This window comes from Pongo abelii, chromosome 7, assembly GCF_028885655.2.
Source record: "Pongo abelii isolate AG06213 chromosome 7, NHGRI_mPonAbe1-v2.0_pri, whole genome shotgun sequence".
Lineage (NCBI taxonomy): Eukaryota > Metazoa > Chordata > Mammalia > Primates > Hominidae > Pongo > Pongo abelii.
The window spans coordinates 148,519,495-148,547,363 of record NC_071992.2 but is presented as its reverse complement, the minus strand read 5'-3'; the positions used below and the strand labels follow the sequence as shown (position 1 = coordinate 148,547,363).

At 42.3% G+C, this 27,869-nt stretch overlaps 1 protein-coding gene and 1 long non-coding RNA gene across 9 annotated transcripts in view; one reads left to right on the top strand and one right to left on the bottom strand.

The window, feature by feature from the left end:
- The window catches only part of KCNQ3 (potassium voltage-gated channel subfamily Q member 3), a 358,351-nt gene that overhangs the window by 324,037 nt on the left and 6,445 nt on the right, over positions 1–27,869 (top strand). For both annotated transcript variants that reach the window (XM_009244103.4, XM_063726814.1), the window contains exons 10-12: positions 21,910–22,112; positions 23,078–23,180; positions 25,284–25,415. In XM_009244103.4, coding sequence (XP_009242378.3) covers positions 21,910–22,112; positions 23,078–23,180; positions 25,284–25,415 — 438 coding nt within the window. The remainder of the gene's footprint in view (positions 1–21,909; positions 22,113–23,077; positions 23,181–25,283; positions 25,416–27,869) is intronic.
- LOC129047551 (uncharacterized) overlaps positions 14,318–27,869 on the bottom strand; it is a 46,416-nt gene continuing 32,864 nt past the window's right edge. For 4 of the 7 annotated variants that reach the window (XR_008509310.2, XR_010141333.1, XR_008509308.2 and 1 more), the window contains one exon: positions 23,945–24,191. This is a non-coding gene — a long non-coding RNA (uncharacterized LOC129047551). Of the gene's footprint in view, positions 15,014–16,523; positions 16,643–23,944; positions 24,222–27,869 lie in introns of those variants that run through there. The other 3 variants (XR_010141331.1, XR_010141334.1, XR_010141332.1) reach the window with 2 other exon arrangements.

Sequence of the window (27,869 nt, the reverse complement as noted above, 5' to 3'; positions counted from 1 at the left end):
TGGTTTCCTTCTGGTTGATCTGAGGGAAACTTAATAAGAATCATGGCAGCAGCCTCTTATTGAGGGTCTGGGTTCTGTGTCAGGAGTTCTGCATATGTTATCTCATTTGGTCTTCACAACCACAATGTAAGATAGGCCCTAATATCATCCCTTGTGGATGAGGAGATTGTGGCTCAGAGAGGTTGGGTTGAGATTGAGTGGCAAGACCAAAATTCAAAGTCAGGTCCGAATATTAAGACCATGTTATTTTCATGACATATCACTTCGTCTGCTTCTTGGGCTCACAGATGGTAAGTTGACTCGAGACTGTAATTCATGAGCCTCATGACTGAGGAGGTTTCCCAGTAAACCACATATATCTATATACCTATATGACATGTAGAAACCATTTTTAAACTATTATTATTGACCAATCACTTGTGAGTCCTCACAATCAATCTCCTGGACACTAAGTCCAAATGCTCTCCTTCTAGTGCTGACAGAATTCGGGCAGAGGAGGTGAGAGGACCCTTGACTACCTTATAGGGGAGCCGCTTGAGATCAGTGGCCTTTGGGAGGCCAAGTCAAATCCTCCCAAGTGTTTCCATGAAGCCCCATCCACACAAAATCCCACTTGGAAGAGACAATTACTGACAGTGTCAGTTCTGTTTCCTTTGGGTGTGTTTTCAAATGGACCACATGATTCTTTCCTGGATCCACTTTGGACTGTAAGGGCCTTTGAGGAGATCATAAAGGAGGGTTAGATGAATGACAGTAATGCTGTCAGGACATTCACTAGAGAATCTTCAGCACCTCATGGCTCCCAGAGGCAGAGTGAAAGGACACCACAGAGATCTCTGCAGATAATTCTGTGGAAACCAAGGTCCCTGGAGAGGACAGGCTCATCCCACATCACACACCCCATAAGCACCAGGAGTAGATGATCAAGGTCTCAAGACTCCCAACAGGGTGTTCTTTGCTTTCCTTCTTTCATGACCAACAGGGTTTTAAATCGTGCAGATTTTGACACTGCAAGTGAATTATTAAATCTACCTTTAGAGGCTTTTCTATACAGACATGAACAAAATTCATTGAAATATGCATTCAGATATCACTGTGCCCTGGATTCAGCACTTCCGGTTTAATTAGGGCTCAGATAGATGCATTTTGAGGCTTTCCTGGGGATGCCTCCCTAGAAAAGGGGCTTCTGATATCTTGTCATCAACTTGCTCATGTCCCTTTCAAGAACCCCCCCACTCTGCCAAGAGCACAGAGGGAAAATCTATCCCATTATTTCTCACAGTCAGAGTTGCTGGGTGTTTGGCGGCTCACCCACCTCAGAGAAGAAGAGCAAAGTCATTATGTAAGTCACTCAGTCTCCTTCATCTAGGGTTGGGACAGAGTCAGATTGGCTGATGCGTTAGCAGTTGAGAAGCCAGGTGTGATTATGGCTGCACAGCCTACAGGTGGAAATGAGATCTGGAGATGGGATGCAAGAATTGTCAACAGAGGAATCAATTCCTTTACGCAGGAGGTGGGGAATCAGGTGACTACAGAATGTCAGGAATGTATGTGTGCATTAGAGTCACACTTGCTGGTATGCATTTTCCACCTTACAATAGCTTCTTCAACAGGCTGACAGCCACCTGGTGTTCCAACCTTCCTTTATTCATATTTTCCTTTTTTCTTTTTTTTTTTTTTTTTTGTTTTTTGAGATGAAGTTTTGCTCTGTTGCCCAGGCTAGAGTGCAGTGGCACAATCTTGGCTCACTGAAACCTCTGCTTCCTGGGTTCGAGTGATTCTCCTGCCTCAGCCTCCCAAGTAGCTGGAATTATAGGTGAGCACCACCACACCCGGCTAATTTTTGTATCTTTTTTAGTAGAGATGGGGTTTCACCATGTTGGCCAAGCTAGTCTCGAACTCCTGACCTCAGGTGATCCGCCCATCTTGGTCTCCCATAGTGCTGGGATTACAGGGATGAGCCACCGGGCCCAGCCTTTATTCATATTTCTAAATAGAGTCAGATTTGGAGTTTATCTTATCGCCTTCTTCTAGCATAGGTAGCTCATACACTTGTTTATTTGTCAGCCTGATGAAAGAATTATATTCTCTGTAACTTAACATGCTGGTGCTATATTGGGGATAAGAAAAATGACTTTCCAGTCAGGTTATTGGAAAAAGCTCAAGTCCATATTTAGTTATAAAGCTATGGCTTTATAAGGGCTGTCTTGAATGTTTTGATTTACGTGGACTTGTTTGTGGAGCATAAGCCCAGCTGAATTCTTACAATGACTGGGAGGTTGGCTTTGATAATTTTATGCGAAGCATTTTACATATGTCATCTTATTTGATTCTCATGAAAGTGAAGGCAGCTGACACCCTCCCGTCCCTTCTCACCTAGTTTAGATGCCCAACTCATGATGCCCTGAGGTAGGACTCAGAACTTCCCTAATAAAGCATATATACTTTATAACGCTTGGCCCCTAGTAAGCCCACAGTAGAAGTTGGCTCTCTTCCTTCTGATTAACCTTAGAATCAGAGAGCCTGAGAAGGAAGCATAAAATTATCAAAGCCAACCTCCCACTCATTGTAAGAATTCAACTGAGCTTTTATTCCTCAAACAAATCCTCATAAATCAAAACAGTCAAGACAGCCCTCATAAGTGACAGCTTTATAACCGACTATGGGCTTGAGTTCTTTTCAATAAACTGATTTAAAAGTTGTTATGTATATATACAAATATAATAAGGTTCTTATTTTATATATGACATAAATAGGATACATATTTACATATACACCTGTTAAATCCTCTCTTCGTCTCTAGACCGTGAGCTCCACAAGGCTAATACTCTGCTTGAAATGTAAGATGTACCCCACATGTATTTGCTGAGTGACTATAAAAAATGACCTAATTCAAGGATGAGTTGTACCTCTCTTTTACTTATGAGGAAATTGATCTCAAGCATTTACGTAACTTACACCTAAGTCAAACACTGAAGATGGGCCTTGCAGATGCATAGGGAGTCCATGAGCCTTCCTCTGCATCAGCTGGACTCTGCCTGCAACACAGGTGGCTGTCATGCCCTTGTTATCCATGTGTGCAGAATGAGCTCGGCTAATACAATGGACACATGATCTCAGTCCTTGTCTTCCCTCAGCCAGAAGGTCTTATCTCACATTTTATGTAGCCCTCTCCTTCACTTCCTTTGGGAGCCTGCCTAATGTCACCTCCCAAGAGAGATTTTTCCTGACCCTCTGCCCATGCCCCTGTCTCTATCCCCATGATCCTATGATGATTGCCTGTTATATATATTAAGTCAGTTGCCTCCAAGGGGCTGAGCTCTTTCTGTTTTATTCGCTGCATTATCTCCCACACCTGACACAGTTCCTGGAACAGAGCCTGACACATGGTTGGCTTTCAGTAGATATTAACTTTGCGAGACAGTGGATGGATGAATGGATAGATGGATGGATGGATGAATGGGTGGATGACGGATGGATGGATGGATGGATGGACTCATTATTCTACAAATGTCATAGTGTTCCACCCAACTTAAACTGAGGGAGGTGTACTGGTTCACATAGCCAGCCATCAGAGAGGGTGGGAACCCCTAAGAAACAAGGAATGGGACCCCAGGATTTTCTCTCTTTATCTCTTATCTCTGTTTCTCTTTTTGTGATAATTTTACTCTCAGCCGACTTTCTCCGTATCAGTGAAGCAGTAGATACTAACAGCTCCAAAATCACATATATTTCCTCTGTCTTCTGTCCACCTACCCTTCACCAAACACCAGTTTTTAAAATCCCAGAGAAGCATTCAGATTGACCCAGTTTGAGTCACATATTCACACCCTGGACAATCTCTACCCCTTGAAGAGTAAAAGCCGCTACTGTCTAAGCTCTGGACCAGATTTCCACCTGTTAGAGTGGGTGGGTGTGGTGTAAGATACTATACTTAGCAGCCCCCATTAGAGTCACATGATTGAAGTGGGATACTCAGTTCTTGAAAAGAATAGGGCCCTTTTTTCCTCAAAGAATGAGGGATGAAACATCAAGTAGACAAAACACGATAATTGTTCATTACAGGCATAAATTCTACCTGTAAGTTTTCAAATTCCTAATAATAATATTGCATTAAAGAACGTGAACAGTTAACCATATTAAGAATGGCATTTTGTGTTAGGTCCATCATTTTGAACAGCAATAATAACTATTCAGTAGACATGCAACAGTGCTGATAATTATGGACATCTTTTTGATAGAAACTAGCATTTTTTAAATTCTCAAAATAGATAACTGTGTTGACAGCAGTTGCTTGCCTGAGCCCAAGGGTTCACTCTGTATTTTCTACCAATTCAATCTGAACAGCAGCCTTCAGGAATCTTCTCCTCTGTATTCATATTTGGAGAGGGAAAAAAATCTGTCCCAGGTACCATCTTTATCTCCTATGTGATGATTATGTTTTTCCCACTACAGAGTGGTCAAATTTAGTAGAGAATCGTTCTTTGGATCAAAGAATCCAATAGTAACTTACAAAGAATGCTGACTGCTTCCCTGGCATAGTTGTAAGCACATCTCTTCTTCATAACCACCCTAAGAGATAGGTACTATTTTTAATTTCCATTTTATAGATGAGAAACTGAGGTCAGATAGATAAGTGACTTGCAGAAGATCACAAAGCTAGAAAGTAGCAAGAGCAAGACTTGGATCCAGTTGGTCTAGCTCTGTAGTTCATGGTTCCTACCACTATGCTCCTCCTTCCAGCTGTTGGGAACAGTTACCTAGTCAGTCACGGCAGGTGTCCCTTTTGCTCGTTCTGTTTTCTTCTACCCTTTCTTGGCCCACCTAGCTGAAGTCCCTGACACAGGAGGAGGCTATAGAGGCAAGAAAAGGCACAGAGCCAGGGTCATCTGTGGTGTGAAAGAACATTTGGTTAGACACTATAATTCACACTTTGCCTTCTCCCTGTGACATCAGCCACATGAAATTTATCTCAGAGTCATGAACAATGTTGGCAATCAAATGCCTTCCATGCTTCAAAATCAATAACTACTAAAGGTAAACATGAATTTAGAGCTCAATAAATCCAATCCCCTAATTTTACTGATGAGGAAATTGTTAACCAGAGCAAAACAAAAGGCTTGAACACAACCCCATAGCTATTAGTATTTTCTCGTGCTATCCAGACCCAGCAACATTATCCCAGGCTGCAGAGTAACTGAGATGCAGAGGTGAGATTTGGACCAATTTTATTTAACCTCAGAGGAATCCCAGATATGTCCTGAAGGCTTAGTCTCAGTTTTCCTCTTGGGATAATGGGGTGTGGAGGGCTAAGTAATTCCCCTCTGAATTATGAACCAATTAAGAAATATACCTAGAAATCAAAGGATTAAAACACGGGTTATCAGACACCGCATGTTCTCATTCATAAGTGGGAGTTGAACAATGAGAACACATGGACACAGGGAGGGGAACATCACATACCGGGGCCTGTCGGTGGATGGGGGGCAAGGGGCAGGAGAGCATTAGGACAAATACCTAATGCATGTGGGGCTTAAAACATAGATGATGGGTTGACAGGTGCAGCAAACCACCATGGCACATGTATACCTGTGGAACAAACCTGCACGTTCTGCACATGTATCCCATAACTTAAAGTGAAATTAATAAAAATAAAAAATAAAATAAAATAAAACACAGGTTACATTTTCTGGGTAAAGCAAGATTGGCTCTGGGGGCAACACTTCTCACCAAGTGTGTCCTTGGAAACAGCACAGAGACAGAGCAGACACTCTCCCAGTCAGCCACTGGGTACTGAGAGCTAGAGAGAGAAAGACCATATCTGAACACTGACATTTAATACAGAACTCTCCCAATCAAAGAACATGGGTGAATGGCTATTGCACACACCATAACCCAGTTGGATAATTCACCTCCTTCCATGTAGAGAAGCTAGTAGAGTTATCAGCTTCTTCCCAATTCTTCTGAAAGTATAGACATTGCATTTTTATGACCTCAAAAATAGGGAAAAGATGGTCCTCCGTATGGTTCATGTGGCCTTCTCTCTACCTATGAGCATGGTATCCCTTAGCACACAAGAATGTGTCTCGGCTCCCTGACTTGGCTTCATCAGTCTGAAAATAGAACTTTTCACTAAGTACATTCACCAAGCCCTCATTTGCTATTAGATTTCTACAGCAGCCATAACAAATTGCCACATAATGGGCTGACTTAGAACAACAGAAATTTATTCTCTCACAGTTCTAGAAGCTAGAAGTCTGGAATCAAAATGTTGCCTGCCCATGCTCCCTCCAAAGGCTGTAGACCAGAGTCCTTTCTTGCCTCTTCCTAGCTTCAGGTAATTCATGCTGATCCTTGGGCTTTTCGACCCATTCCTCCAATCTCTGCCTCCCACTTTACATGGCTTTCTTCCCTCTGAGTGTGTCTGTGTCCCAAATCTCCCTCTCATTTCTCTTATAAAGGCAACAGTCATTGGATTAAAGGCCCACCCTAATTCAATATGCCCTCATCTTTACTTGATTCCATCAGCAAAGACCCTGTTTCCAAATAAAGTCATGTTCCCAAGTATTGGGTTAGCGATACTACATGTTTGTGTGGGGCAACACAATTCAACCCTCTATGTTTGCCAAAAACAAGTGTGGTAGGTTGCATGTGGTGGGAACCTGTCTCAGCAGATCCAGGACACATGACTTTGAGATAGATATTTATGAAAGATTTAGGTTTTATTATCCCCCTACACCAATGGGGACACTAGGGATTAGCAAGGTGAAACAACTCACACAGGGGCTGGGATTTGAACCTGCATCTGCCTGGATCCCTCCAGATCTATGGTCATTTCTTCTCTTTAACCAGGGAATAAAAATAACTAGGTAGTAGAATTAGGAGGTAGTCATAGCCGTAGGGACTGAGGACAGAGTCCAGAGTCAGACTACTAGACTTCAAAACCTGGCTTCCCTTGTAATTAGCTGTGTGCTCTTGGCAACTTATGCAACCTCTCTGTGTCTCCATGTTCTTATCTGTGGAAATCATAATAATGCTGACCACATGGGCTGGCTGGAATCATACCTATCATGTCTTGAAGAGAGCTCAGCCTGTAGTAAATGCTTTCTTCAAGACATGATAGATGCTCACTAGAGATCAGTGCTGATCAACTGGTGTATTATTCAGACAAGAGATTTGGGTAAATGGAGAAAACATTTCTTACGAGACCAGAAGAAAATAATATGTCGCTCTCCACATTCACATCAGTGTCATTGGAGTACCAGCTGCAAATGTCCTGGAATCATCCTCATAGATCCTCAGACTCATTGGATTAGAGGGAACCAAACAGGCCTTTGAGTTCAGCAGAACTAATTTTGCAAACCTGTTTAACTGAGAGAACCCAATTAACACATCAGAGTTATTTCAGAATAATGATGCTGTTCCTTCCAATCCAGTGGTCAGTCCAATCACAATCCTGCTTCCTCCTTGCTTTACCTGTCCTTCCCCTTCCCCAGAATAGCCAGCCCTTTGGGAATCACCTGCCACCTGGGCCCAAGGTCCCTTATCTCTAGAAGGCAGAGATTGAGCTAGATGATTTCCAAGCCACTTCAGGTCCTTTGTGCTATAAGTTTCCAGCCACAATAGTAGAATTGGAACCATGTTGTTTTGCCACGTTAGACATTGCAAGTTACAGATTACTTTTAATAATGTTGGCTGTGTGATTCTGGGCACATTACAAACTTCACTGTGCTTCAGTTTCCTCATCTATATGATGGTTATAATAAGGGTACCTATCTCCTAGGGCTGTGGTAAGGATTGCGTGCTTAGAATAGAGCCTGGCCCATGGTAAGTATTATTTAAAGGTTTGCTTTTATTATCATTGTTATCCCTGATTTGCACCCGTATTTCCAGGTTTTCTTGGCCTGGGGTTATTTTCATATAGTGTAGAGCTAGTTTAGGAGTCAGATCAACGTAGATTTGAATCCTGGCTTTGCAACACTTTTCTCCTTGCTTCCATCCATCCTTCCTTCATTCTATCCTCTGCCTTCCCTAACCTAAACACTGAGCATTAAGAGCTCTGCTTTTTGTCAGCCCTGAAGATTATCAGGGAATTGTAACTCATATCCTAATGGGAAAGGCCCTCACAATCTGATGGGAGGAGCAGATGTGTCAGCTGAAAAGAACAATGTAGTGTCGGGAGTGCTGGCAGGGATATGTTAGAGACACAGGGGCAGGGGAAACAGGCACAAAGGAAGGAAACTCTTAAGCTCTACCAGAAACGAGAGAACAGGGAAGAATCCACTGAAGACCTTTCCTTTGTCCTCTCAAGGGCTAAGTAGATTTACACCGAACTGAAGAAAGAATTAAGGTCCTAATTTTGTTCCTTCCATCTTTCATTCTTTCATCAAGCCGTGGGTGCCTAGGCCTGTGATCTTTTCTCCAATCACCTGATTCTGTTGTAGGAAAAAAATGAGTTCTTGTCACATGACCAGGAAAGATTAGGCATGCAGGCACTTTGAAGAGTGAGAGGTCACAAAATTTATTGGGTGAAAAGGAAAAAAGAAAAATAACACAGCAAAGTGAGAGGAGTTCCTGTTAATAGGTTTCCATCTCTCAGCTGGAATCCCAGGTCACCACCCAGGAACAGGAGAGGCCAGGCTCCTCCTCCCTGCAAGCAGCACAAACTTCCTGCAGCGCCACCCCATCATCCCAGTGCACAGGCTGGTTGGGGATTCTCCAGGGACCTTACCAGCCTCCTGCATCTATCACTCCCTCCTCTAAAGAAGTACATCTAACTGCCATTAGAATAAGGATAAGGATAAGGATGAAGACAGATCTTAACTGCTGCCTGTTGACAGGGGGTGCTGTTTTGGGAAAACGGCAGTCAAATCGCCCTCAGGGGCCTATCCAAGGGTTCCCACCAGAAGGGGCCATTGCCCAAGGCTCCAGTTGCATGACTGGAGTTTCATGGCCTGAAGAAGAGACAAACTGAGTTGTTAGAAAACACGTATAAATATGAAATAAAAGGGTGTGGTAAGGACAGCTGAAAAATCCCAGGGGCTTTTACCAGTTTGTATGGGGAGAAGGGGGCAAAAAGCCTGACTGGTTTAAAAAAAAAAAAAAAATTTACCCTTTTGGTGGCACATCAGGCTTCTGGGTTCCCTTCCGCTGAGCCCAGTCCTAAGCCAACCAGCTTAAGGTTTGGGACATTAACTTTTCCCAGTTTGGAGGATCCATCTGAAGGGAGTGTCCCATAATACACAGACACAATTACCTATCAATGAAGAGAGGACAGAGGAGGAAAAAGGAAAAAAAAAAAAAGGCATTTTTTTCAAAGGCGACCCAGGGGTTCAGGATGCATTTGAAAGGGGTACAGACTGAAGATGAATGGCTACTCATCTAGATAGAGGGGAATAGGTGTCCCTGGCTCCTTTCTCTTCCTATCAAATACCTAGGGTACATGAGGGAGGGAAAATGAGGCATTCCTCTTTCTCTCCTTCCTCCTTCTATCCCTGAGTCCTGGTGACCATGACAGGGTGCCACCCATGGGTGTTAAAGAGGCTTTCACCCATGTTAATGGGGGGGGGCTTGTGGGGTAGGAGTATCCACTATTACCCACATATGCCCTCTTTCCCCTGTTGTCAATGGCCTTGAATTACCTAGACCTCATTTATGCCATGAATACTAGTGTGATATAAGAGGGTGTTTTTATCCATGAAACGGGAAGCTTGGCTTAATCAGCAGGAATCAGTCATGCTAACCTGTGCTGTGCCTTTTGACTGGTGTTATCATCTGCCTCTGGATCCCTCAGATCCAGTTTTCTTTCCTAGGGCTTTGACTCAAAGCTTGGAATTGAGTTTGGAACAAAAATGTATCTTGGGGGGTTGCATGGACTCCTTATCATAAGCTGGATACTAAAGTTAAGCTGTGGAATGGAGTCCTTCTCTAACAAGGGACAGAAAAAGATGTCTTATGACACATACAGGGAGAGAAAAGGATCTCTTTGGATGCATGGTGCTTGGCTTTGTTTGTCTCTCTTGGTCTTACTTTCCCAAAAAGGAAACCTCTGGGTTAGGGGCACTCTATTTATTCCCATCATCTAGCAGGATTTGCAAGATAATGGCTCAGAACTAGGATATTGATCCAGATTTTTACATTACCCATCCCTCTTGTTTCTTCTGAGCTGCAGCCAGAGATTGCTGGTTGGTTCACAGGAACAATCAGGGTTAGTCTAAAATGTAGGCAAAAACTTAAAAACAACTAATGAGTTGAGAATTTAATGACAAACTTATAATATGTTTTGAGACATAATTCCTCTCTCTCCAATACTCGTTTTTGTTTAAAAAAATCATGATAGGATGGAGTTGTTTGCAAAATACCTTTTAGTCTTATACTTGGCCTGATTATTTGCATAAAGTGCAGCTAGAATAATTATCTCTACATAGGCCTTTTAGATTGGCTTTGATGGAACTCTGTCCCACAAGGAATCTCAGATAAGACCTTCTAAAGCAGAGCCCAGCCATGGGTTTGTATCCTCAAACACCTATGAGTTGGGTGATCCTCTCCTCTTAAGGTCCCAAGATAAACTTGGAGCTCCCAGGCCTGTTAGAAAGTGACATTTTTTACTGACCACAGGTCAGGAACCCTGTACAGGGACTGTGTAGACAAAGGTATGAGGCCAGTTTTTTTCCAAGGGGCTTGTATTGGCTCTGCAAGTCAAGCTTGACTCCTTAAAGAGAAGAATACCCTTCCAGTCAAAGCCTTGGTAAAACAACCAGTTTCTACAATTGTGTCCTGTTGCAAAAGAAAATGGATTCTTATTGCAGTGATGCAAACAACTGTATTGCCATGAGTAAAGAATACTCACAACTAGTTTCCAAATTCTAGGACAAGCAGGCAGAGAGAAAGAAACATGCTCCAAATTTTGTTCACAGAGTATACCTTACTCAATTGTTAAATTCTGTAAATAGTTCAAAGTAAGTTTCCTTGACTCTGAAAAACAAAACAAAAACCAGCAATATTGCAAGCAAAAGTCAAAAAGATTGCTTTGGTTTTCTGTGAGTTCATTCAGTTAGCTCTTGTTTTGCTTGATATTCATGAACATTTTAGCTCTTCATGAGTCCTGTACATTTTTTCTTTATTCCAATGGCACAGTCTCCAAAGTTATCAGAAACCTGTATTTGAGAGCATCTGCCAAAGTTCTGTAGCTTACTATAAACCATCTTTTGAAAGAGATTAAAACAAGACAACAATTGTCAAAATGCCCAAGGTAGTTAGAGTTAGAAACACAATTGACAAAGAAGTTTGGTTATCTCATGGTATCCAATAACTTAACATAACCTTAATTATGATAGCATATACTTAGACATTAGAATTTTAGAAATCCCATACAATTTTGGAACATATATTGATATTATTCACCAAAATATAGCCTGAAAAAAATTGAATACAACTGTAGCAATCCCATATACATAAACATGTCAAATAATCCTATTTACTTCTCTTTTCTGGGTACTCTAGAGGCCCTCTGAAGCATCCAAAAATCCAGATATCAGGAAACACAGTTTTGAAATGGAAGTTTGATTTGGGCAAGCCTGTTAAATATGTTAGAGGCTTAAAGCACTTGACATTATGAAATAGAATTACATAGTACCATAAATTATTTTGCCAAAATGATGACTCAGAAATTCTAAAAAAGCAAAAACCTTTTATAACCCTTTACAAATTTTGCTAAAGAGATTAGTGCCTTGAGAATACCTTGTTGTGCTTTTATTTTAATGCTCAATTTACAGAAAAACCATATAATACCCTTTTGTATTTAATCAATATGTTCACATGTGGAATTTTTGCAAGATTAATTTTTACAATACCTCCACCATTTGTTTAAACTTTTAGCTTTATCATATCTAATTTAAAACAATTCTTTAGCCTTAGGTGAGAATTTATATTTTTATGCTTTTTTCTAATCTTTTATTAAAAACACATTTTACTGTTCTTACACACCTTGCACATAAATCTATTTCCAGTAGTCTCAATTACATGTCATAATGGTAACTGTTAGCAATTTTTAATGTAAAACCTGGTAAGTTGTTTTGATTATGTGCTAGGTGCAGCCAAGGTTTGACTCCTTCCAACATAATTAAGGGTGTAGTTAGTTCCACATGTCCCCAGGCCTTACCAGTTGTGAAGCTGGCAAATTGAAAAGTTCTCAAAAGCCAAAAAAGCAGCCTATAACCTTAAAACATTTAGCCAACCTAGTATCTGACCTGCATAATTTAGTCCATCTATTTATATTTTGATGACATCTGCTTTTTACCAATAATTATTAGGGCTGTTTTTATTTTTCAAAGATTAAAGTCACATGAAATGAAAGGTACCACAGCTTTTATCTTCCCTTTAAAAAATGTTTGATCCAAGCACTTACCTTCTTTTAGGCCAATTAATTAAAGCTCTTTTTATAGACATCACACACACAACACATATATAACTACACAGACAGGCAGAAGAAAACCCAGTCCCCATAAGATCTTTTGTTTGCCAATCTCCTATTTGGATTATTGGCCTCCAGGTACTTTTAATTCCTGGGGTTCTAGGAGGAAAACAGAGGTCTCTCCCCTCTCATGTGTGCATTAAAAGTGGCAAGGCAAAATGAAGAAAAATATTTCAGTCAACCGAAAAAAAAAACCTTTTCCCAGCAAAACAAGGTCCAAGAAAAGGAAAACATAAAGTCCTTGTAAATATAACTATAACTTGGATAATCCACTTTTAATTAAGGTGAGCATGCCTTAAGAAAATCCTTTTAACTCCCTTATTAGCCGACTTTAGCCATGCCAAGCAGCCAATATTTCTGGCTTTCAAACTTTACTAAAGGCTCAGAGAAAGGAAAATCCAAGGTGGTTCATGGAGGGTAAGGGAATCAACAAACCGCAAAAGTTCACATATCAAACCAGAAAGGACTCATTCCCTGGGCCAGGATTGAATCCAGGCCGCCCAAAGGCTAAACAAAGCCCTGCCAGGAGGTTACAGGCCACGCCCTCAAGGATGTAAATCAAGATGGAGGCCTGCAGCAAAGTTTGCTACCAGCCATACAGAAAGACATGCAAAGCACACCAGATTGGCTACAGCTTAAGACTAACCTCACAAATCCTTTCTCACATTTAAAACTCTACCAAAAATACAGTGATCCCCATCATTCCCAGCCCAACAAAATGTCTTCTAAAAGGAAAAAAAAAAACACCTTGTTTAAAAGTCATCTGCTGACAGGGTGGAGAAAAGGAGGTTAAATGCACGGCTGTGTTAACTGCTGACAGGGTGGAGAAGAGAAAAGGATGACTGGGGGAAGAACCTCTTATTCTTATGGCAAATGGTTTCTGCACCAGGGAGAGAAGCTTAACTATTGTGGGACAGAGCTGGACTCTCTGGCTGGGGGATGGGGGGACTCTGTGGACATGTGGCGGAGAATGCCAGCCAGTTGCTTGGGGCCCAGGCAGCAGTTGTGGCTCATCCTTACCCTGCATGGCCATTGGACACTGCACACACATGAGGCACACACCACAGCCATGTACTCCAGCCAGTAGGGAAGTGGAGGCAGGCAGCTGCCTGGTCCAACTGACCTGCACGTATGTCTGTGGCCCTTGGGGTGGATGTGGAACACCTCCAGTATTGTATTGTAAAAGGAAAGATAGGTGTTATTACTGTCCCAAAACAATGAAGCAAATGCCATAGGACCAAAAGGCTCAGAAGCAAAAGTTAAAGGTTTTGGGTCCCCATTTCACCCTCCTTTCCTCAGATCCCATGTTCTGGGCACCAAAAAAATGTTGTAGGAAGAAACCGGGTTCTTGTCACATGACCAGGAAAGATTAGGCATGCAGACACTTTGAAGGGAGAGGGGTTACGGAACTTATTGGGGAAAAGGAAAAAGGAAAAACCACACAGCAAAGCGAGAAGGGTTCCTATTAACAGGTCCCCATCTCACAGATAGCATCCCAAGTCACCACCCAGAAACAGGAGAGGCCAGGCTCCTCTCCGGGGCAAACGGCAGGAACTTCTTGCGGCCCCACCCCGTCCTCCCAGTGCGCAGGCCTGTTAGAGATTCCCTGGGACCTTCCCTCCTCATCTGCCTCCGCATCTATCAATTCTATATGAGAAATCTCTAGAAATGTCAATTGATTAGATCAGCTAAGAAGCACACCCATGTCCCAAGAAAAATGCACAGAAAACCTAAATGAACGGCGAATCTTTGTTTCTAGCTACAAAATAATAAATTCCTCTGTAGAGAAATAAAGTGTGTGGTCAGAATTCTCCAGTAAAACAGAACCAATGGAATATATCGAGGTGTATAACAGGAGATTTATTATAGGAATTGGGTCACGTAATTATAGAAGCTGAGAAATCTCACAATCTGCTGTCTGCAAGCTGGAGAACCAGGAAAGCCAGCAGTGTAATTCAGTCCAAGTCCAAAGGCCTGAGAACCGTGAGCTCCAATGGTATAAGTCCTGGAGTTCAAAGGCCTGAGAACCAGGAGCTCCAATCTCCAAGGCAAGAGAATATGAATGTCCCAGCTCAAACAAAGACAGTGAATTCACCTTTTCCCTCCTTTTGATCTATTTGGGCTCTCAAAGGATTAGATGATGTCCATCCACATTGGTGAAGGCTAATCTTTTCTCAGTCCACTGATTCAACTGCTAATCTCTTCCACCCTCACAGACACATCCAGAAATAATGTTTTATCAGCTATCTGAGGATCCCTTGGCTCAGTCAAGTTGACACATAAAATTAACCATCACACAAAAGATAGGAGTTATTTGGTTCTCCCAGCTCTACCATGAACAGTGTGAAAGCTGTAAAGAAATTGCCAGCCTTGGCAACATGGTGAAACCCCGTCTCTACTAAAACAGAAAAAATTAGCTGGGCATAGTGGTGTGCGCCTGTAATCCCAGCTACTCGGGAGGCTGAGGCAGTAGAATCGCTTGAACCTGGGAGGCGGAGGTTGCAGTGAGCCAAGAGCCAGCCTGGGTGACACAGCAAGACTCTGTCTCGAAAAAAAAAAAAAAAAAAAAGAAAGAAATTATCATCATCTTCTTCAATGTTTATACCATTTAAGGAAGGTCCGTCAAGTTCCAAGCCCCTTTTCTTTTGGCCACTTCATGTTCATTATCATCTCATCTCCAGTTAGCATTTCCCATTTTAAAGAATAAAATATCTTAAGAAATAAACACAGACAGCAACTTTCATTTATAGTCTTAGAGAGAAAAATAGGACACCAAAGCCTCAAAAGTTTGGCATATGGAAGGTGACTGGTGTTTATTACCTGTCTGCTTTCTCTGTCTCTCTCAGGGTGGACCATGGTGCTAGGAAGCCTCTAAAAGTACTCTTAAAGGGGACTGCAGATCTTTTGTTAGTCCCCACCCTTTCCACATGAAAAGATTAAAGGATGAAAGAATGAAGGAGAGAAGGCCTTGACTCCTATAAGTGGGCTTGGCTGTTCTGTGCTGGGCACTCAGTCTGCACCATTGTACTGAGCACTCATATCAAAATGGCACAAGACAGATTACCCCTTTCTTCAAAATACTCTCTTTTTTGGCTCTAGTGACACTGCTTCCATTCATTCATCATCCATATATCCACCATCCATCCATCTATCATCCATGCACCCATCTTCATCCATCCATTCATCTCTCTATCATCTATTCACTTATCCATCCATTCATCCACCATTCAATGAATATTTATTAAGACACTCCTGTGTACCAGAAACCATTATAGAGTCTGGGAATACAGCAATGAATAAAAAAGACACAGTCCCCAACTTCTTACTTGACACGATGCCTCTCAGTCTTCCTAAAAGTAACATGTCCCAAACTCCACTTTTGATTTTTTCTCCACACTTGCTTTTCCAAGTCTTGCCCAACTCCAAAAATAATAGCTTATAATGATGGTTATAATAAGGGTACCTATGTGATTGCACAACCTATCTGTGCAACGAGAAACCAGGGGTGTTTATTTATCAGTCTTTTTCCTCACAGCCCATCTAGAACCCATCAGGGAATATTGGTGTACTAGTCGAAAATCAATGTCAAAGTTCTAGTCTTCTTACTCTACCCACTGCAATCACCCTACTCCACAGCAGTAGCATCTTTTGCCTGGATATCTTCAGTGGTTTCCTTTTCAGTCTCTCTTTTTTGTTTTTGCTTACCATGGATCCATTCTCCACCAAAAAACCCATTGTGTTCTTTTTAAATTTTTTTAAAATTGTAGTCAGATACACATAACATAAAATGTTGCTATCTTAACCATTTTTAAGAGTACAGATCTTGGCCAGGTGCAGCAGCTCATGCCTCTAATCCCAGCACTTTGGGAGGCCGAGGCGGACATATCACCTGAGCTCAAGAGTTCAAAACTAATCTGGCCAACATGGCAAAACGCCGTTTCTACTAAAAATACAAAAATTAGCCAGGCTTGTTTGAAACTAATCTGGCCAACATAGCAAAACCCTGTTTCTACTAAAAATACAAAAATTAGCCAGGTGTGGTGATGAGCACCTGTAATTCCAGTAACTCGGGAGGCTGAGGCAGGAGAATCGCTTGAACCCAGGAGGCAGAGGTTGCAGTGAGCCAAAATGACACCATTGCATTCCAGCCTGGATGACAGAATGTAGACCCTGTTTAAAAAAAAAAAAAAAAAGTACAGGTCTATAGTATTTGGTATATTCACATTGTTATGAAACCAATCTTCAGAACACTTTACTTTGCAGAACTAAAACTTCATTTCTATTAAACAACGCTCCCCTGTTCCATGCCCCCAGGGCCTGGAAACCACCATTCTACTTTCTGTTTATGTGAGCTTGACCACACTTGATATCGCATATAAGTGGAATCATATAGTATTTGTCTTTTTATGAAGGGCTTATTTCACTTAGCATAATGTCCTCAAGGTTTATTCATGTTGCAACATGTGTCAGGATTTCTTTCCATTTTAATACCAAATGGTATCCCGTTGTATGTCCATTCATTTTTTTAATCTACTTATCCACTGATGGACAACATTTGGGTTGCTTCCACCTTTTGGCTGTTGTGAGTAATGCTGCAATGAACAGGTATGTGTTTTTTTAAATGCAAACTTCAAATACTTTCTCCTCAAAAATCTTTGTGGGCCCCAGGTACACTTAGAATACAATTGAAACTCCTATTTTCTATTTCTGTTTAAATAGTATTTCATTTCTAAAGTCTCTGACTTATCTGGACTCTGATCTCATCTGGTGCCACTCTGCCTCTCACTTAGAATGTTTTGGCCACATGCCCTTCCTTTGGTGCCACAGTCCAGTCCTCATGCCCCTTGCACCCACATGCAGTTCTTCCGCCTGGAGAGCTCTTGCCTCCTTTCTTTGAAATCCAGCTTCTTACCCTTCAGATCTCAGCTTCTGTCTCTGGACCACCATCATCTTAATCCTTGATTACTGAAATTGGTTTCCTAATTTATGTTCCCATCCACTCAAGACGCCTTCCCAAGCCACCCTACCTGTCAACCTCCCGTTCTTCTTCATTACTGCATTCTCTTGGTCTCCTTGTCAAATTTCTAGCAATGAATATGTCTGTTTACTTATTGTATGTCTTCTTCACTTTATCATAAGCTCACTAGAGATGGAAAACCACATTGGTTTTAATCACCAATGTATGTTCAACAAGTTACCTTGAGCCTGGGACTTACAAGGTGTGGAACACATTTTTGTTGAATGAATAAATATTAGCTTCGTTTTACAGATGAAATTGAATCTGAGTTAATGCCTTTCCTAAGTGAAACATAAACTACAGAGCAGAGATTTGAACTCAGTTCTCTTACTTCAAAGTTCACACTCTTTCCATTATACAGCAGTCCCTTTCTCAGCTGAGGTTAGATGCATTTTGTTAATCAGAAAATTGAATGTTTTATTACTTCCTTCCTTCTTTCAACATTGTAATAATACTTTTAGTGCTTGCAACATTCCAGACACTGTGCTAGATCCTGTATATACAAGTTGAACATGGTAGTTTCGGGCCCAAAAGCTTACCATTCAGTTTTTCAACCTCAGCACTATTGATATTTGTGACAGATAATTCTTTGCTGGGAATTTCCTGTGCATTGCAGGATGTTTAACAGCATCTCTGGCTTCTCCCCACTAGATGGCAATGGTGCTCCCCATTATTATATCAGCAGTAGTTGTGACAACCAAATATCTCCAGGCATGGCCAAATCTCCCCTGGCTGGGGGGTCAAAATCACTCCCAATTGAGAACCACTGATATAGTAAGGGAGTCCCTATTAAGTCAAATATTTCCCTGTAGTGGCCGAGTGCCATGGACGAGAAAAGCCTGAAGTGGACTAGGGGCACAGAGAATGGATGTCTGATGGATCTCAGTAGCCACTAGACTGAACGTCCAGATGTGGGGCTGATGCTTGGACCATGTTTTAGACAAAAGTAAGAGTCATTTAGATGAAAAAAAGGGATGAAGATTTTCCCAGGTCGAGTTCACAGCACATGCAAAACACTGAATGTGGAGAAACTACACAGAGTTGAACATGGCTGAAGTTCCCCGTGCTGATACCTGAAGGAGGAGCCCAGGACAAGAGCTGCATTGTCCAGGATAGAACAACCTTGATTTTACTTTTCCATGCCCAGTCCACCTATTTGCAGTTTTTACAATTCATATTTGGAAGTTGTTTGCCTGCATTTAACATGTCAAGACCCCTAGCTTTCGAAGAAAATCTGATGTCAGCTCTGGGGAAGGCTTTTCTTGCAAGATCTGCAGTGCCCTCCTAGAACAACACCTTAATTATGCACTGGAAATCCATACAGCATAGAACAGAGTTGGGTTTTGAGTTTCAGCAGTGAACTTTGCCTTGCATTTGATTATCCTTTGAGGTCTTGGATTTCAGGCAACACAATTAAGAAGTAAGCTGATCATCCACTTTGCTGGAGGAAGAATTCCATAAGCCTCTTAGGTGCAATGGCTGTGAGCGATTCTGAGCCGAGACTTCTGACTTTGTTCCATGCATCTGGATTCCTAACACCGTCTAAACTGCCATCTGTGACCAATGGGGTTTCAAGTGAGCGTGGCCAAAGCAATCCAGACTGTTTGAGGTTGCAGTGAAGCATTTAAATGCCTAACAAGCAAATCCTAAATCCCAGTACAGATAGAAGCAAGAGAGTCCTCTCATTATCTTCCTTATATTCAACAATCATACTGAAACTTCAATTCAGGAAAAAGTGGCTGCTATTAATTTTGTCTTGTTTAGTTTATCTGGAATTAAGCTCCTCATATACTTATCTCCTACAGAAGTGGAGTGCAATGACAATGTTGAACTTTTTAGACTAGCATTAAGAAGTACTGTAAAATAATATATGAATCTCTCAAACTCATCTCAGTTCATTTAAACAACAACAACCAAAAAAACCTTTATTTGTGGCCCAGGGAATTGTATCCATCCTTTTCACACACATCGTCAGCCTTCTACTGCTTCTATTGGGAAAGGATTACTTACTGAGTGAATAATGACAGCCAGCATCTATTGAGCGCTTCCTGAATCTCAGTTGGCTGAGCACTCGACATGAATTACCTCATTTAACCCTTAAACATCTATGAAAAGCATGGGCTTATGGTCATCATTCTGCCCATGAGGAAACTGGAGACCAGAAAGCATAAATGATGTGTCCTAGGTCACATGGTTTGTCAGGATGCTTCCACCAGGCTGGTTTTGCCCATGATCTTAGTTGCCGTACTGAACACTCAGATGTTCTGAGCAGGGAAATGTGCTGTGTTCAAAGATAGCCAGGCAGAGTCTTTGCCTTGCTAGCACTACATATTCCAGTGGGGCAGGCAGGCATGGAAATGTACTGTCTCCATAGAGTGCAGTGCCAGAAAGACTTCAATGTGTGTTCAGCTCAGTTCCTGCTTCATTCACTACTTTTAGCCCATGGACTCTGATATATTCTCTGTCCTATTAGTCATTTATCTAGTAGCAGCCAGGAAAGCAATTCCAAAAATGTTGACTTCAGTTCAAGGAAGATGGAGCTGGCTGAGCATTGGCGTTTTTCTAAATTTATCCTGGGCTGGTTATTAATGGAGTTCCTCAATCAAACTGCTGGAACAGCACTGGGCGAGAGAGAACAGATCCAGAGGAAGTCAGGAATAACAACTGCTCACTGCTCATTCATATACTCAATTCATTCATTCCTCGTTTGTTTTTTCAAAGGTTTCATAATGCCTTTCTGTATGCTGGACTGTAGGCAAGAAATGTTACAGAAATTATCAGGTGTAATACTCCCTAACCCTCTATGAAGCAGATGTTGTTAGGCCGCCATGACAGACGAGGACCTGGTGTTCAGAAAGCACAGGGTGACTGTGTGGCAGAAGGAGTGTTCGCTCCTCTTCCAGCAGCCACAACACCATGACCTCCACACTGCACCCAGCTTCAAAGGTAGCAGCAGCTTCTGGCAGGGGCACATGACTAGCCTAACCAGACATGCTCTTCAGAAAACTCAAAATTATCGCAAACCCATGCAGAGCTGATTTGATCACCCATATTCATTCACTCTCTCATTTATTTCACAAGTACATGAGGGAGTGCCTCCTGTGTGCCAAGCTCTGAGTGGGGTAAGGGAGCAGAAGCTGCTGCATTGAGTATACCACTGGGTGAAAACACGCAATGTGGCACTCTCTGGAAAGTACCACAAAAAAGGACTTTATCCTTTGTGCTCACTAGGGTAAGGGGGCAAAAGCCGAGAAATGGAAGAAATTAACATGTATAGAGCACCTGCTGTGTGTCACACTCTATGCCAAATCCTGGACAAACATCATCTCATTGCAACCAGATAAAGCAGGGAATGCTTATCCCTACTTTACAGACAAGGTAACTGAGGCTCCAAAAGGTCATAGATTTGCCCAAGTTCAGCCAGATGGGAAGGGTGAACTTGGGCTTAAGTCAAGGTGCAGCTGGCTTTTTGCACCAGGGCAACTTTATATTGGCATTATTAACCATTTTCTTTGTACCAGGAACTCTTCTAGAAGTATCATGAAGCCCATGGACCCCTTCTCAGAATAATTTTGAATCTATAAACAAAATACAATATACAAAAGAAGCTGATTATATGGAAACAGCATTATCAAAGTTTTGAAAATTTTGAGATGTAGTCATATATATGCATTTTTTGATGAACCTGGTGGCAGATTGAATACCACCATAATTTGGAAGCCATCGTAAGCATAAACAATACCTTGAAATAACAGGATATAAAATTATCTGTGATTTCTGTTGTGGCAAGTCACAGGCATTTAGGATATTACTGGAGTTTGTTGCTCACATTCATAATGGAAAGAGATGCTAAATTTTCATTAGAAGTTAGTAAATTAAAAATGTGTTTTTCCCCATCCAAACTCACGGACTGCCAAATTCTATCCATGAGGGTCTGTTTGTGGACACCAAATTAAGAGTGCTGCTTTATGTCATTTGTGTTGTCAGTTTCTTTTCAAGGAGGAATCATTTGATAAGGATTTGTCTGTGTAAATCACTATCTGGGTACCATGGGATGATACACAGGAAAGGCAGGAAGTTATTGATGCAGGAAATGGGCATGGGGAAAGATGAATCTCTGCAGCATACTAGGATGAGCTAGGCAATTTATAGCGGGCATCTCATGTAAGCTGCATTTAAGCGTATGAGAAAATTGACATTCAGAGAAGTCTTGCCCAGGGTGTAAGAGCTAGCAAGCTGTGGAGCTAGGATTTGAACCACGCCCTGTCCGATTCCAAGCTGCTGAGTCAGATTCAGCACTGTGAAATGCACAGTCCCCATTCCTCTTTGGAGGAACATGTGTGAGTCTTTATGGAGGGATGGGAAGTTTTAAGAGCCTGCACTGAAGGAGGAAAATTGTTCACTTTTGCTTATTTTGTAGCCAAAAGCTGGGTCTCTTGGATCGGGTTCGCCTTTCTAATCCTCGTGGTAGCAATACTAAAGGAAAGCTATTTACCCCTCTGAATGTAGATGCCATAGAAGAAAGTCCTTCTAAAGAACCAAAGCCTGTTGGCTTAAACAATAAAGAGCGTTTCCGCACGGCCTTCCGCATGAAAGCCTACGCTTTCTGGCAGAGTTCTGAAGGTAATGCCTTTTTATCTCCCTCCCTGTCTCCTCCACTTCTTCCTCCCCCAAGCTCACTTCCTTCCTCATCTCTCCCTCTCCCCACTTAAGAACCTTTGAGTCCACAAGGTAACTGTCTCCCTTCCCTCACCAAGCCTACTTCTTGCTTCCCTAACTCCTCCTGTCCCTTGGGCTGAGGCATTGTGATGTATTCCCAGGAGTCTACGGCTGCAGGCTCCCAAGTTAGGAGCCTGGAAACCTGTCACCTTGGTTTCTAAGGGTCCCCCCCCACCCCCCGCCCCATGATTGAATTGTTATGGAGGTCAACTTGAAGGATGGGGCGGTGCCAGTTGCAAAGCGATCTACAGACCAGGACATGGGAAGAGTGGCAGAAAAGCGCCCTCTGGAGGCTGTAGGAGCCATGGCCTCATGTGCCTCTTTTAGTTATGCAAAGGGAGGACATGCAGAAAAGCCTGTGTCCTCAGTGTCTGAGCCTACCCAGGCCCTCAATCCTCACTGTATCATTCAGTTCTCTCCAAGGGTTCTGATGTGTGCGGCTCAGAAAGTGATCTCTCCAAGGTCACCAGGATAGAGACTGACAAACAAAAGTCCCAGCTGAGGCCTATCTGGCTCCAAGACCTGCACAGTGTGTGTCGTTTGCTGGCTTCTGTGTCCTTTGCTGGCTTCTGGCTCTGGGGGCCACTCTGGAACTGCGGAGCTCACTCCTCCTCCCTGCTAGCCTTTTCCCCCACTAGCAGTCTGAGCTGTGCACACTTTTGACTTGGACTTCTGGATTAAAGAATGAGGGTGCCAAGAAAGGCTGAACAGCATCACAACTTGAGAATACTGTGGGGTCTTGCAACATGGAAATAAAGACTCTGGGGATTGACACATCCAGAGGCATGGAAGGCTTTGACCAAACAGTGGGGTCCCCAAGCCTTTTCCGGGTCTGTGGCCTGCCGTTCTTATGCGTGTCTCCCTCCCAGATGCCGGGACAGGCGACCCCATGGCGGAAGACAGGGGCTATGGGAATGACTTCCCTGTCGAAGACATGATCCCCACCCTGAAGGCCGCCATCCGAGCCGTCAGGTAATGCCCCCGTGGTCCCACCTGTGCCTGTGTGCCTCCCCAGCTCCAGCTCAACTCCCACAGGAAGAGGCTTATAAAATTCTCTTGAACTTTGGGAAGGGGGAAGAGAAGCCCCTCCACTAACCCTGAGTTAGGTCCCTAAAGTATGTAAATACTGTATGCTGCCCCAGGAAAAATGATCCAGTCATTAGCAAGTCATGATGGGTGATTCTTGGGTGCCTGCTTTGTTATAAACATGTCCCACAGCCCTCCTGACAGTATTTCCATCTGCTCTGTTCTGCTCTGGCTGTAACCACCATGTATTTTAAAGGGCGTCAGGGTGGAGGGTTTTCTTCCTGTAGAGACTTCTTGCTCAAAATGGTTTTTCATTTTGAGCCTAACTTCATCCATAAAGTTCATTTTAATTAGTTCGCATTTTTAACAAGATAATAAATTATAGTTTTTTTGTCTGTATCAGCAGAGACCATAATCCATTCTAGCTATTTCTGTTTTGCTTTAGAATTCTGCAAGAAAAGGAAAAAAGTATGCTACTACCTAAACTTTATCAGCATGTAAGCACTTCATAAAGGTAGCAGTGAATTCTACAAACTAAGGTGAATTCTCCAGCTGATCATGGTATTTTCAGCAAGATTCCCAGTCCAATAGATAGGGAAGCACAGTAGTGTTACAATGTATAGACCTCAGCAAAGCCTTGGACGTGGATTTTCCTGACACCTTTATGTAGGATATGACAGAAATGTGGTTGTATGAAAACACAGCTATCTGGATTCCTCACTGGCTGAAAGCCTTTATTCAGAGAAAACTAGTTAATGAACCTGTGTTGACCTGGAGGGTGATCTCTGCTGGGACACTGCATAGTCTGGTCTCTACCGTCTTCTTCTCTTCTTTTAGCATTTTCATTGATGTCTTAATTCAGAGGTCATCAAACTTTTCTTGAAAGGGTCGGATAGTAAGTAAATGTTTTAGGCTTCGTGGTCCATAGTTCTCTGCTGCAAGTGTTCAGCTCTATCACTGTAGCACAAAAACAGCCATAGACAGTGCCTAAAGGAATGAGTGTGACTGAGTTCCAGTCAAACCTTACTATTAAAATCAGGCAGTGAGCCAGAGTTGGCCTGTGAGCCTTAGTTTATAGATTCTCACCTGTATGGAACTATGTAAAGAGAAGGCTTATAAAATGGCACAAAGATGGGAAGGATGGCAAGCAAATTAGATAGTACCGTAATCAATATACCAAAAATAATGTTTAGAGGCTGAAGCCACGAGCTATGACAAACAAAATGAACTTTGAATGCACCATTAAAATGACTTGCGCAAGCACCAGATGGAAGGGCCTGGGAAGGGCTGTGACCTCCTGACACTGACCTGTGATTAGGGGTTTGAACAAACTCTGTGCTCAACAGAAGTTAACTTTATGATGAGGCTCCCAAGGAACACTACTCATCAGGGGTGACTTGATTGCTTTCCAGGGAGGAATCAATAAAGGATGGAGGTGAGGCTTTGATTTCATCTACCAGTTCTGGGTGCCCCATTTTATAAGGAACCTGAGAAAACTCAGGGAACAGAAACCAGCTTTTCTTTTCTAGGAGCTCCCAAGCAAAATAATTAAAGAGGCTCTTGAGGATGAGATATATCAGCTGTCCTCAAATAGCAAGCAGTGTGACAGTGATTAAGAGCACCAGCCTTGTCAGCACCCTGTCTGGGTTTGAGGATCAGCTCAGCCCTTATTAGCTATATGGCCCTGGGATGATGCTGAAGGTCCAAATCACAATCACATCATCTATAAATGGATCTGTTATCAGGATTGTTCATAAAGCATTAATTAAGCTCATGGTCTGGCATACAGTGAGTGCTCAATAAATGTTAGCTCTTATTAATACTATCATTTGCTTATTATTCAAATGATTGAAGGGAGTAATCCTGATGGAGATGTACTAACTCTGTGTGTTTCAAGGGGTAGAACCAGAACCAAATGTTGGAAGTTCTTCCAGCACGCTTTTTTATCTTTGGTCCTTCCCCCCCCCGCTCTGGAGTTTGCTAGCCTTCTGTTATAGTTTCCTGCACTCTCCACATGTGATGCACAGATGCCTCTACTTTGCCTTGCAGAATTCTACAATTCCGTCTCTATAAAAAAAAATTCAAGGAGACTTTGAGGCCTTATGACGTGAAGGATGTGATTGAGCAGTATTCTGCCGGGCATCTCGACATGCTTTCCAGGATAAAGTACCTTCAGACAAGGTGAGACAGTCACATCTGGAGGGACTGCACTCCCCTCAAAGCCATATGAACCTTAGAGTTTAAGGTGAGAGGTATTCAGAAGTAATTCAAAATGCAGGGAGAGATTTTAAGAAGAAAAATATCCACGAAGCCTTGTGGATGTCTAGGCCAACAAAGCACTAGATCGGACAGACTGTGAAATAGCTGTACGACATTGCCATGGCCAAAGTCAGCACCCTGATCAGGCCTGTCAGAGAGGAGAAAGCACACGTTTAAATGGCTTCTGACTGTGATGCTTTCGATGTTGCCAACAAAACAGGATCATCCGAATTAAACCGAATCCAGCTGCCTAATTCTAAATACAATTCTTTACCATATTTAAAAGTGTTCATCAGGTATTACTTATAATAGCGAAAGATATGGAAATAGCATCAATGCCCAACTAATAATTGCCATCATTTTTATTGAACTCCTGAGTACTCCATCTACATGTTTATACTCCCTTATGAAATCACAAGATATTGCATTAGAGTGCCATTTTTCCAATGAGGAAACTGAAGCTGAAAGGACAGAGGACCTACCCAGCTAGCAGGGAGCAGAGCTGGGAATCAAACCAGTTCCAACTGATTAGAAAGTCTCTATTCTCTCTAACACACCATATTTCCTTAATTATAAAACAATGGGTAAGGAAAGAATGGTACCTGCTCTCATTAAAATGTTATGCTGTCATTGGTTGGGCACGGTGGCTCATGCCTATAACCCCAGCACTTTGGGAGGCCAAGGCAGGTGGATCAGTTGAGGTCAGGAGTTCCAGACCAGCCTGACCAACATGGGGAAACCCCCTCTCTACTGAAAATACAAAAAAAAATCCAGGCATGATGGCGCATGCCTGTAATCTCAGCTACTTGGAAGGCTGAGGCAGAAGAATCGCTTGAACCTGGGAGGCGGAGGTTGCAGTGAGCCAAGATTGCACCACTGCACTTCAGCCTGGGCGACAGAGTGAGACTGCATCTCAAAAAAAAAAAAGTTATGCAGCCATAAAATAATATTTAGAAACAGCATATAATGAGATTTTTTAAATTATGTGATTTGTGGATATATATGCATGATATAATTACCAATAATACATGCAGACATGTGTGTACACATATATATGCATATGTATATATCTATAGCTGCATATGTATGTTTATATGTCATATATAATATGTCGCAGAATAAATATACTCTGCCTAGACCTTGTGATGATATTAACTAATATATAGGTATGATATGATTCTAAACACTTGCACACATATGCTTATTCAGAAATACACAGGACATGCACACACTTTCCCATATCAGGGCCTGGAGAAAAGGAGTAGGACTTCCCCTGAGAGATTGCAGTGGCTGTACTGAGATGATGACTCCATATGTGACTTTTTTTTTCTACTTTTAAAATGTATCAAATCTTTAATAAGGTGTAAAAATGCCCTTTTAAAAAGCATTTTGTAAAAACGGCAGTTATGATGTCAATAGTCATGGAATAACAGTCAGGAAACCAGAATCCTATTGCAGTTCACTCTCTGATATGTGTGAGATTTCCAATGGACACACATCCTCTCTGGGCCTCAGCTTCCCTGTCCGAGTGATGTTGTCCCACTAGAGTGTCCTGCTAGAGAACAGGAACATCACACTGACTGGGTTGGAAGTTAATGATGCTGTCTGTCAGGTTGGAGGTGTAATTCTCCATGGCCTTTCTTTTTCTTTTCTTTTCTTTTTTTTTGAGATGGAGTCTCACTCTGTCACCCAGGCTGGAGTGCAGTGGCGCGATCTCGGCTCACTGCAACCTCTGCCTCCGGGGTTCAAGTGATTCTCCTGTCTCAGCTTCCCAAGTAGCTGGGACTAGAGGCGAGTGCCACCATACCTGACTAATTTTTTATTTTTGGTAGAGATGGGGTTTCACCGTGCTGGCCAGGCTGATCTCGAACTCCTGACCTCAGGTGATTCAGCCTTCCAAAGTGCTGGTATTACAGGTGTCAGCCACTGCACCCAGCAGGCCTTTCTTTATCTCTAACTGGAATATCAACTTTGACTTCCTAGTATAGTGGCAAGCACAGAGGCAGTGCTCGCTGCCTGCTGAATGAATAGATGTGTGAACAAATTTTGAGCCTAACATGCTGTTATTTATGCAAGTATGGCTCTCTGAGAGATGAGGATGAAGCATGATGTCTAATGCATGCCAGACTCCAAAAATACCAGCCAATTTTAATAAGTATAGAGTGGACTATGACAGTGTCATAGTTTTTGCTACTTATTAAGCAAATGTGTTTCTAGCATTTGTGACTGGAGGGTGAACATCTGGACCTCTGATTGCATATCCCCAGCCATGCTGACCTTGCGGGGCAAGAGAGAAAGGAAGTGCTGTCAGTGGAGAAGCAGCTGGGTTTCCAAGGAGGAGACGGAAGGAGCCATGACTATTTCAGGGTGCATAGT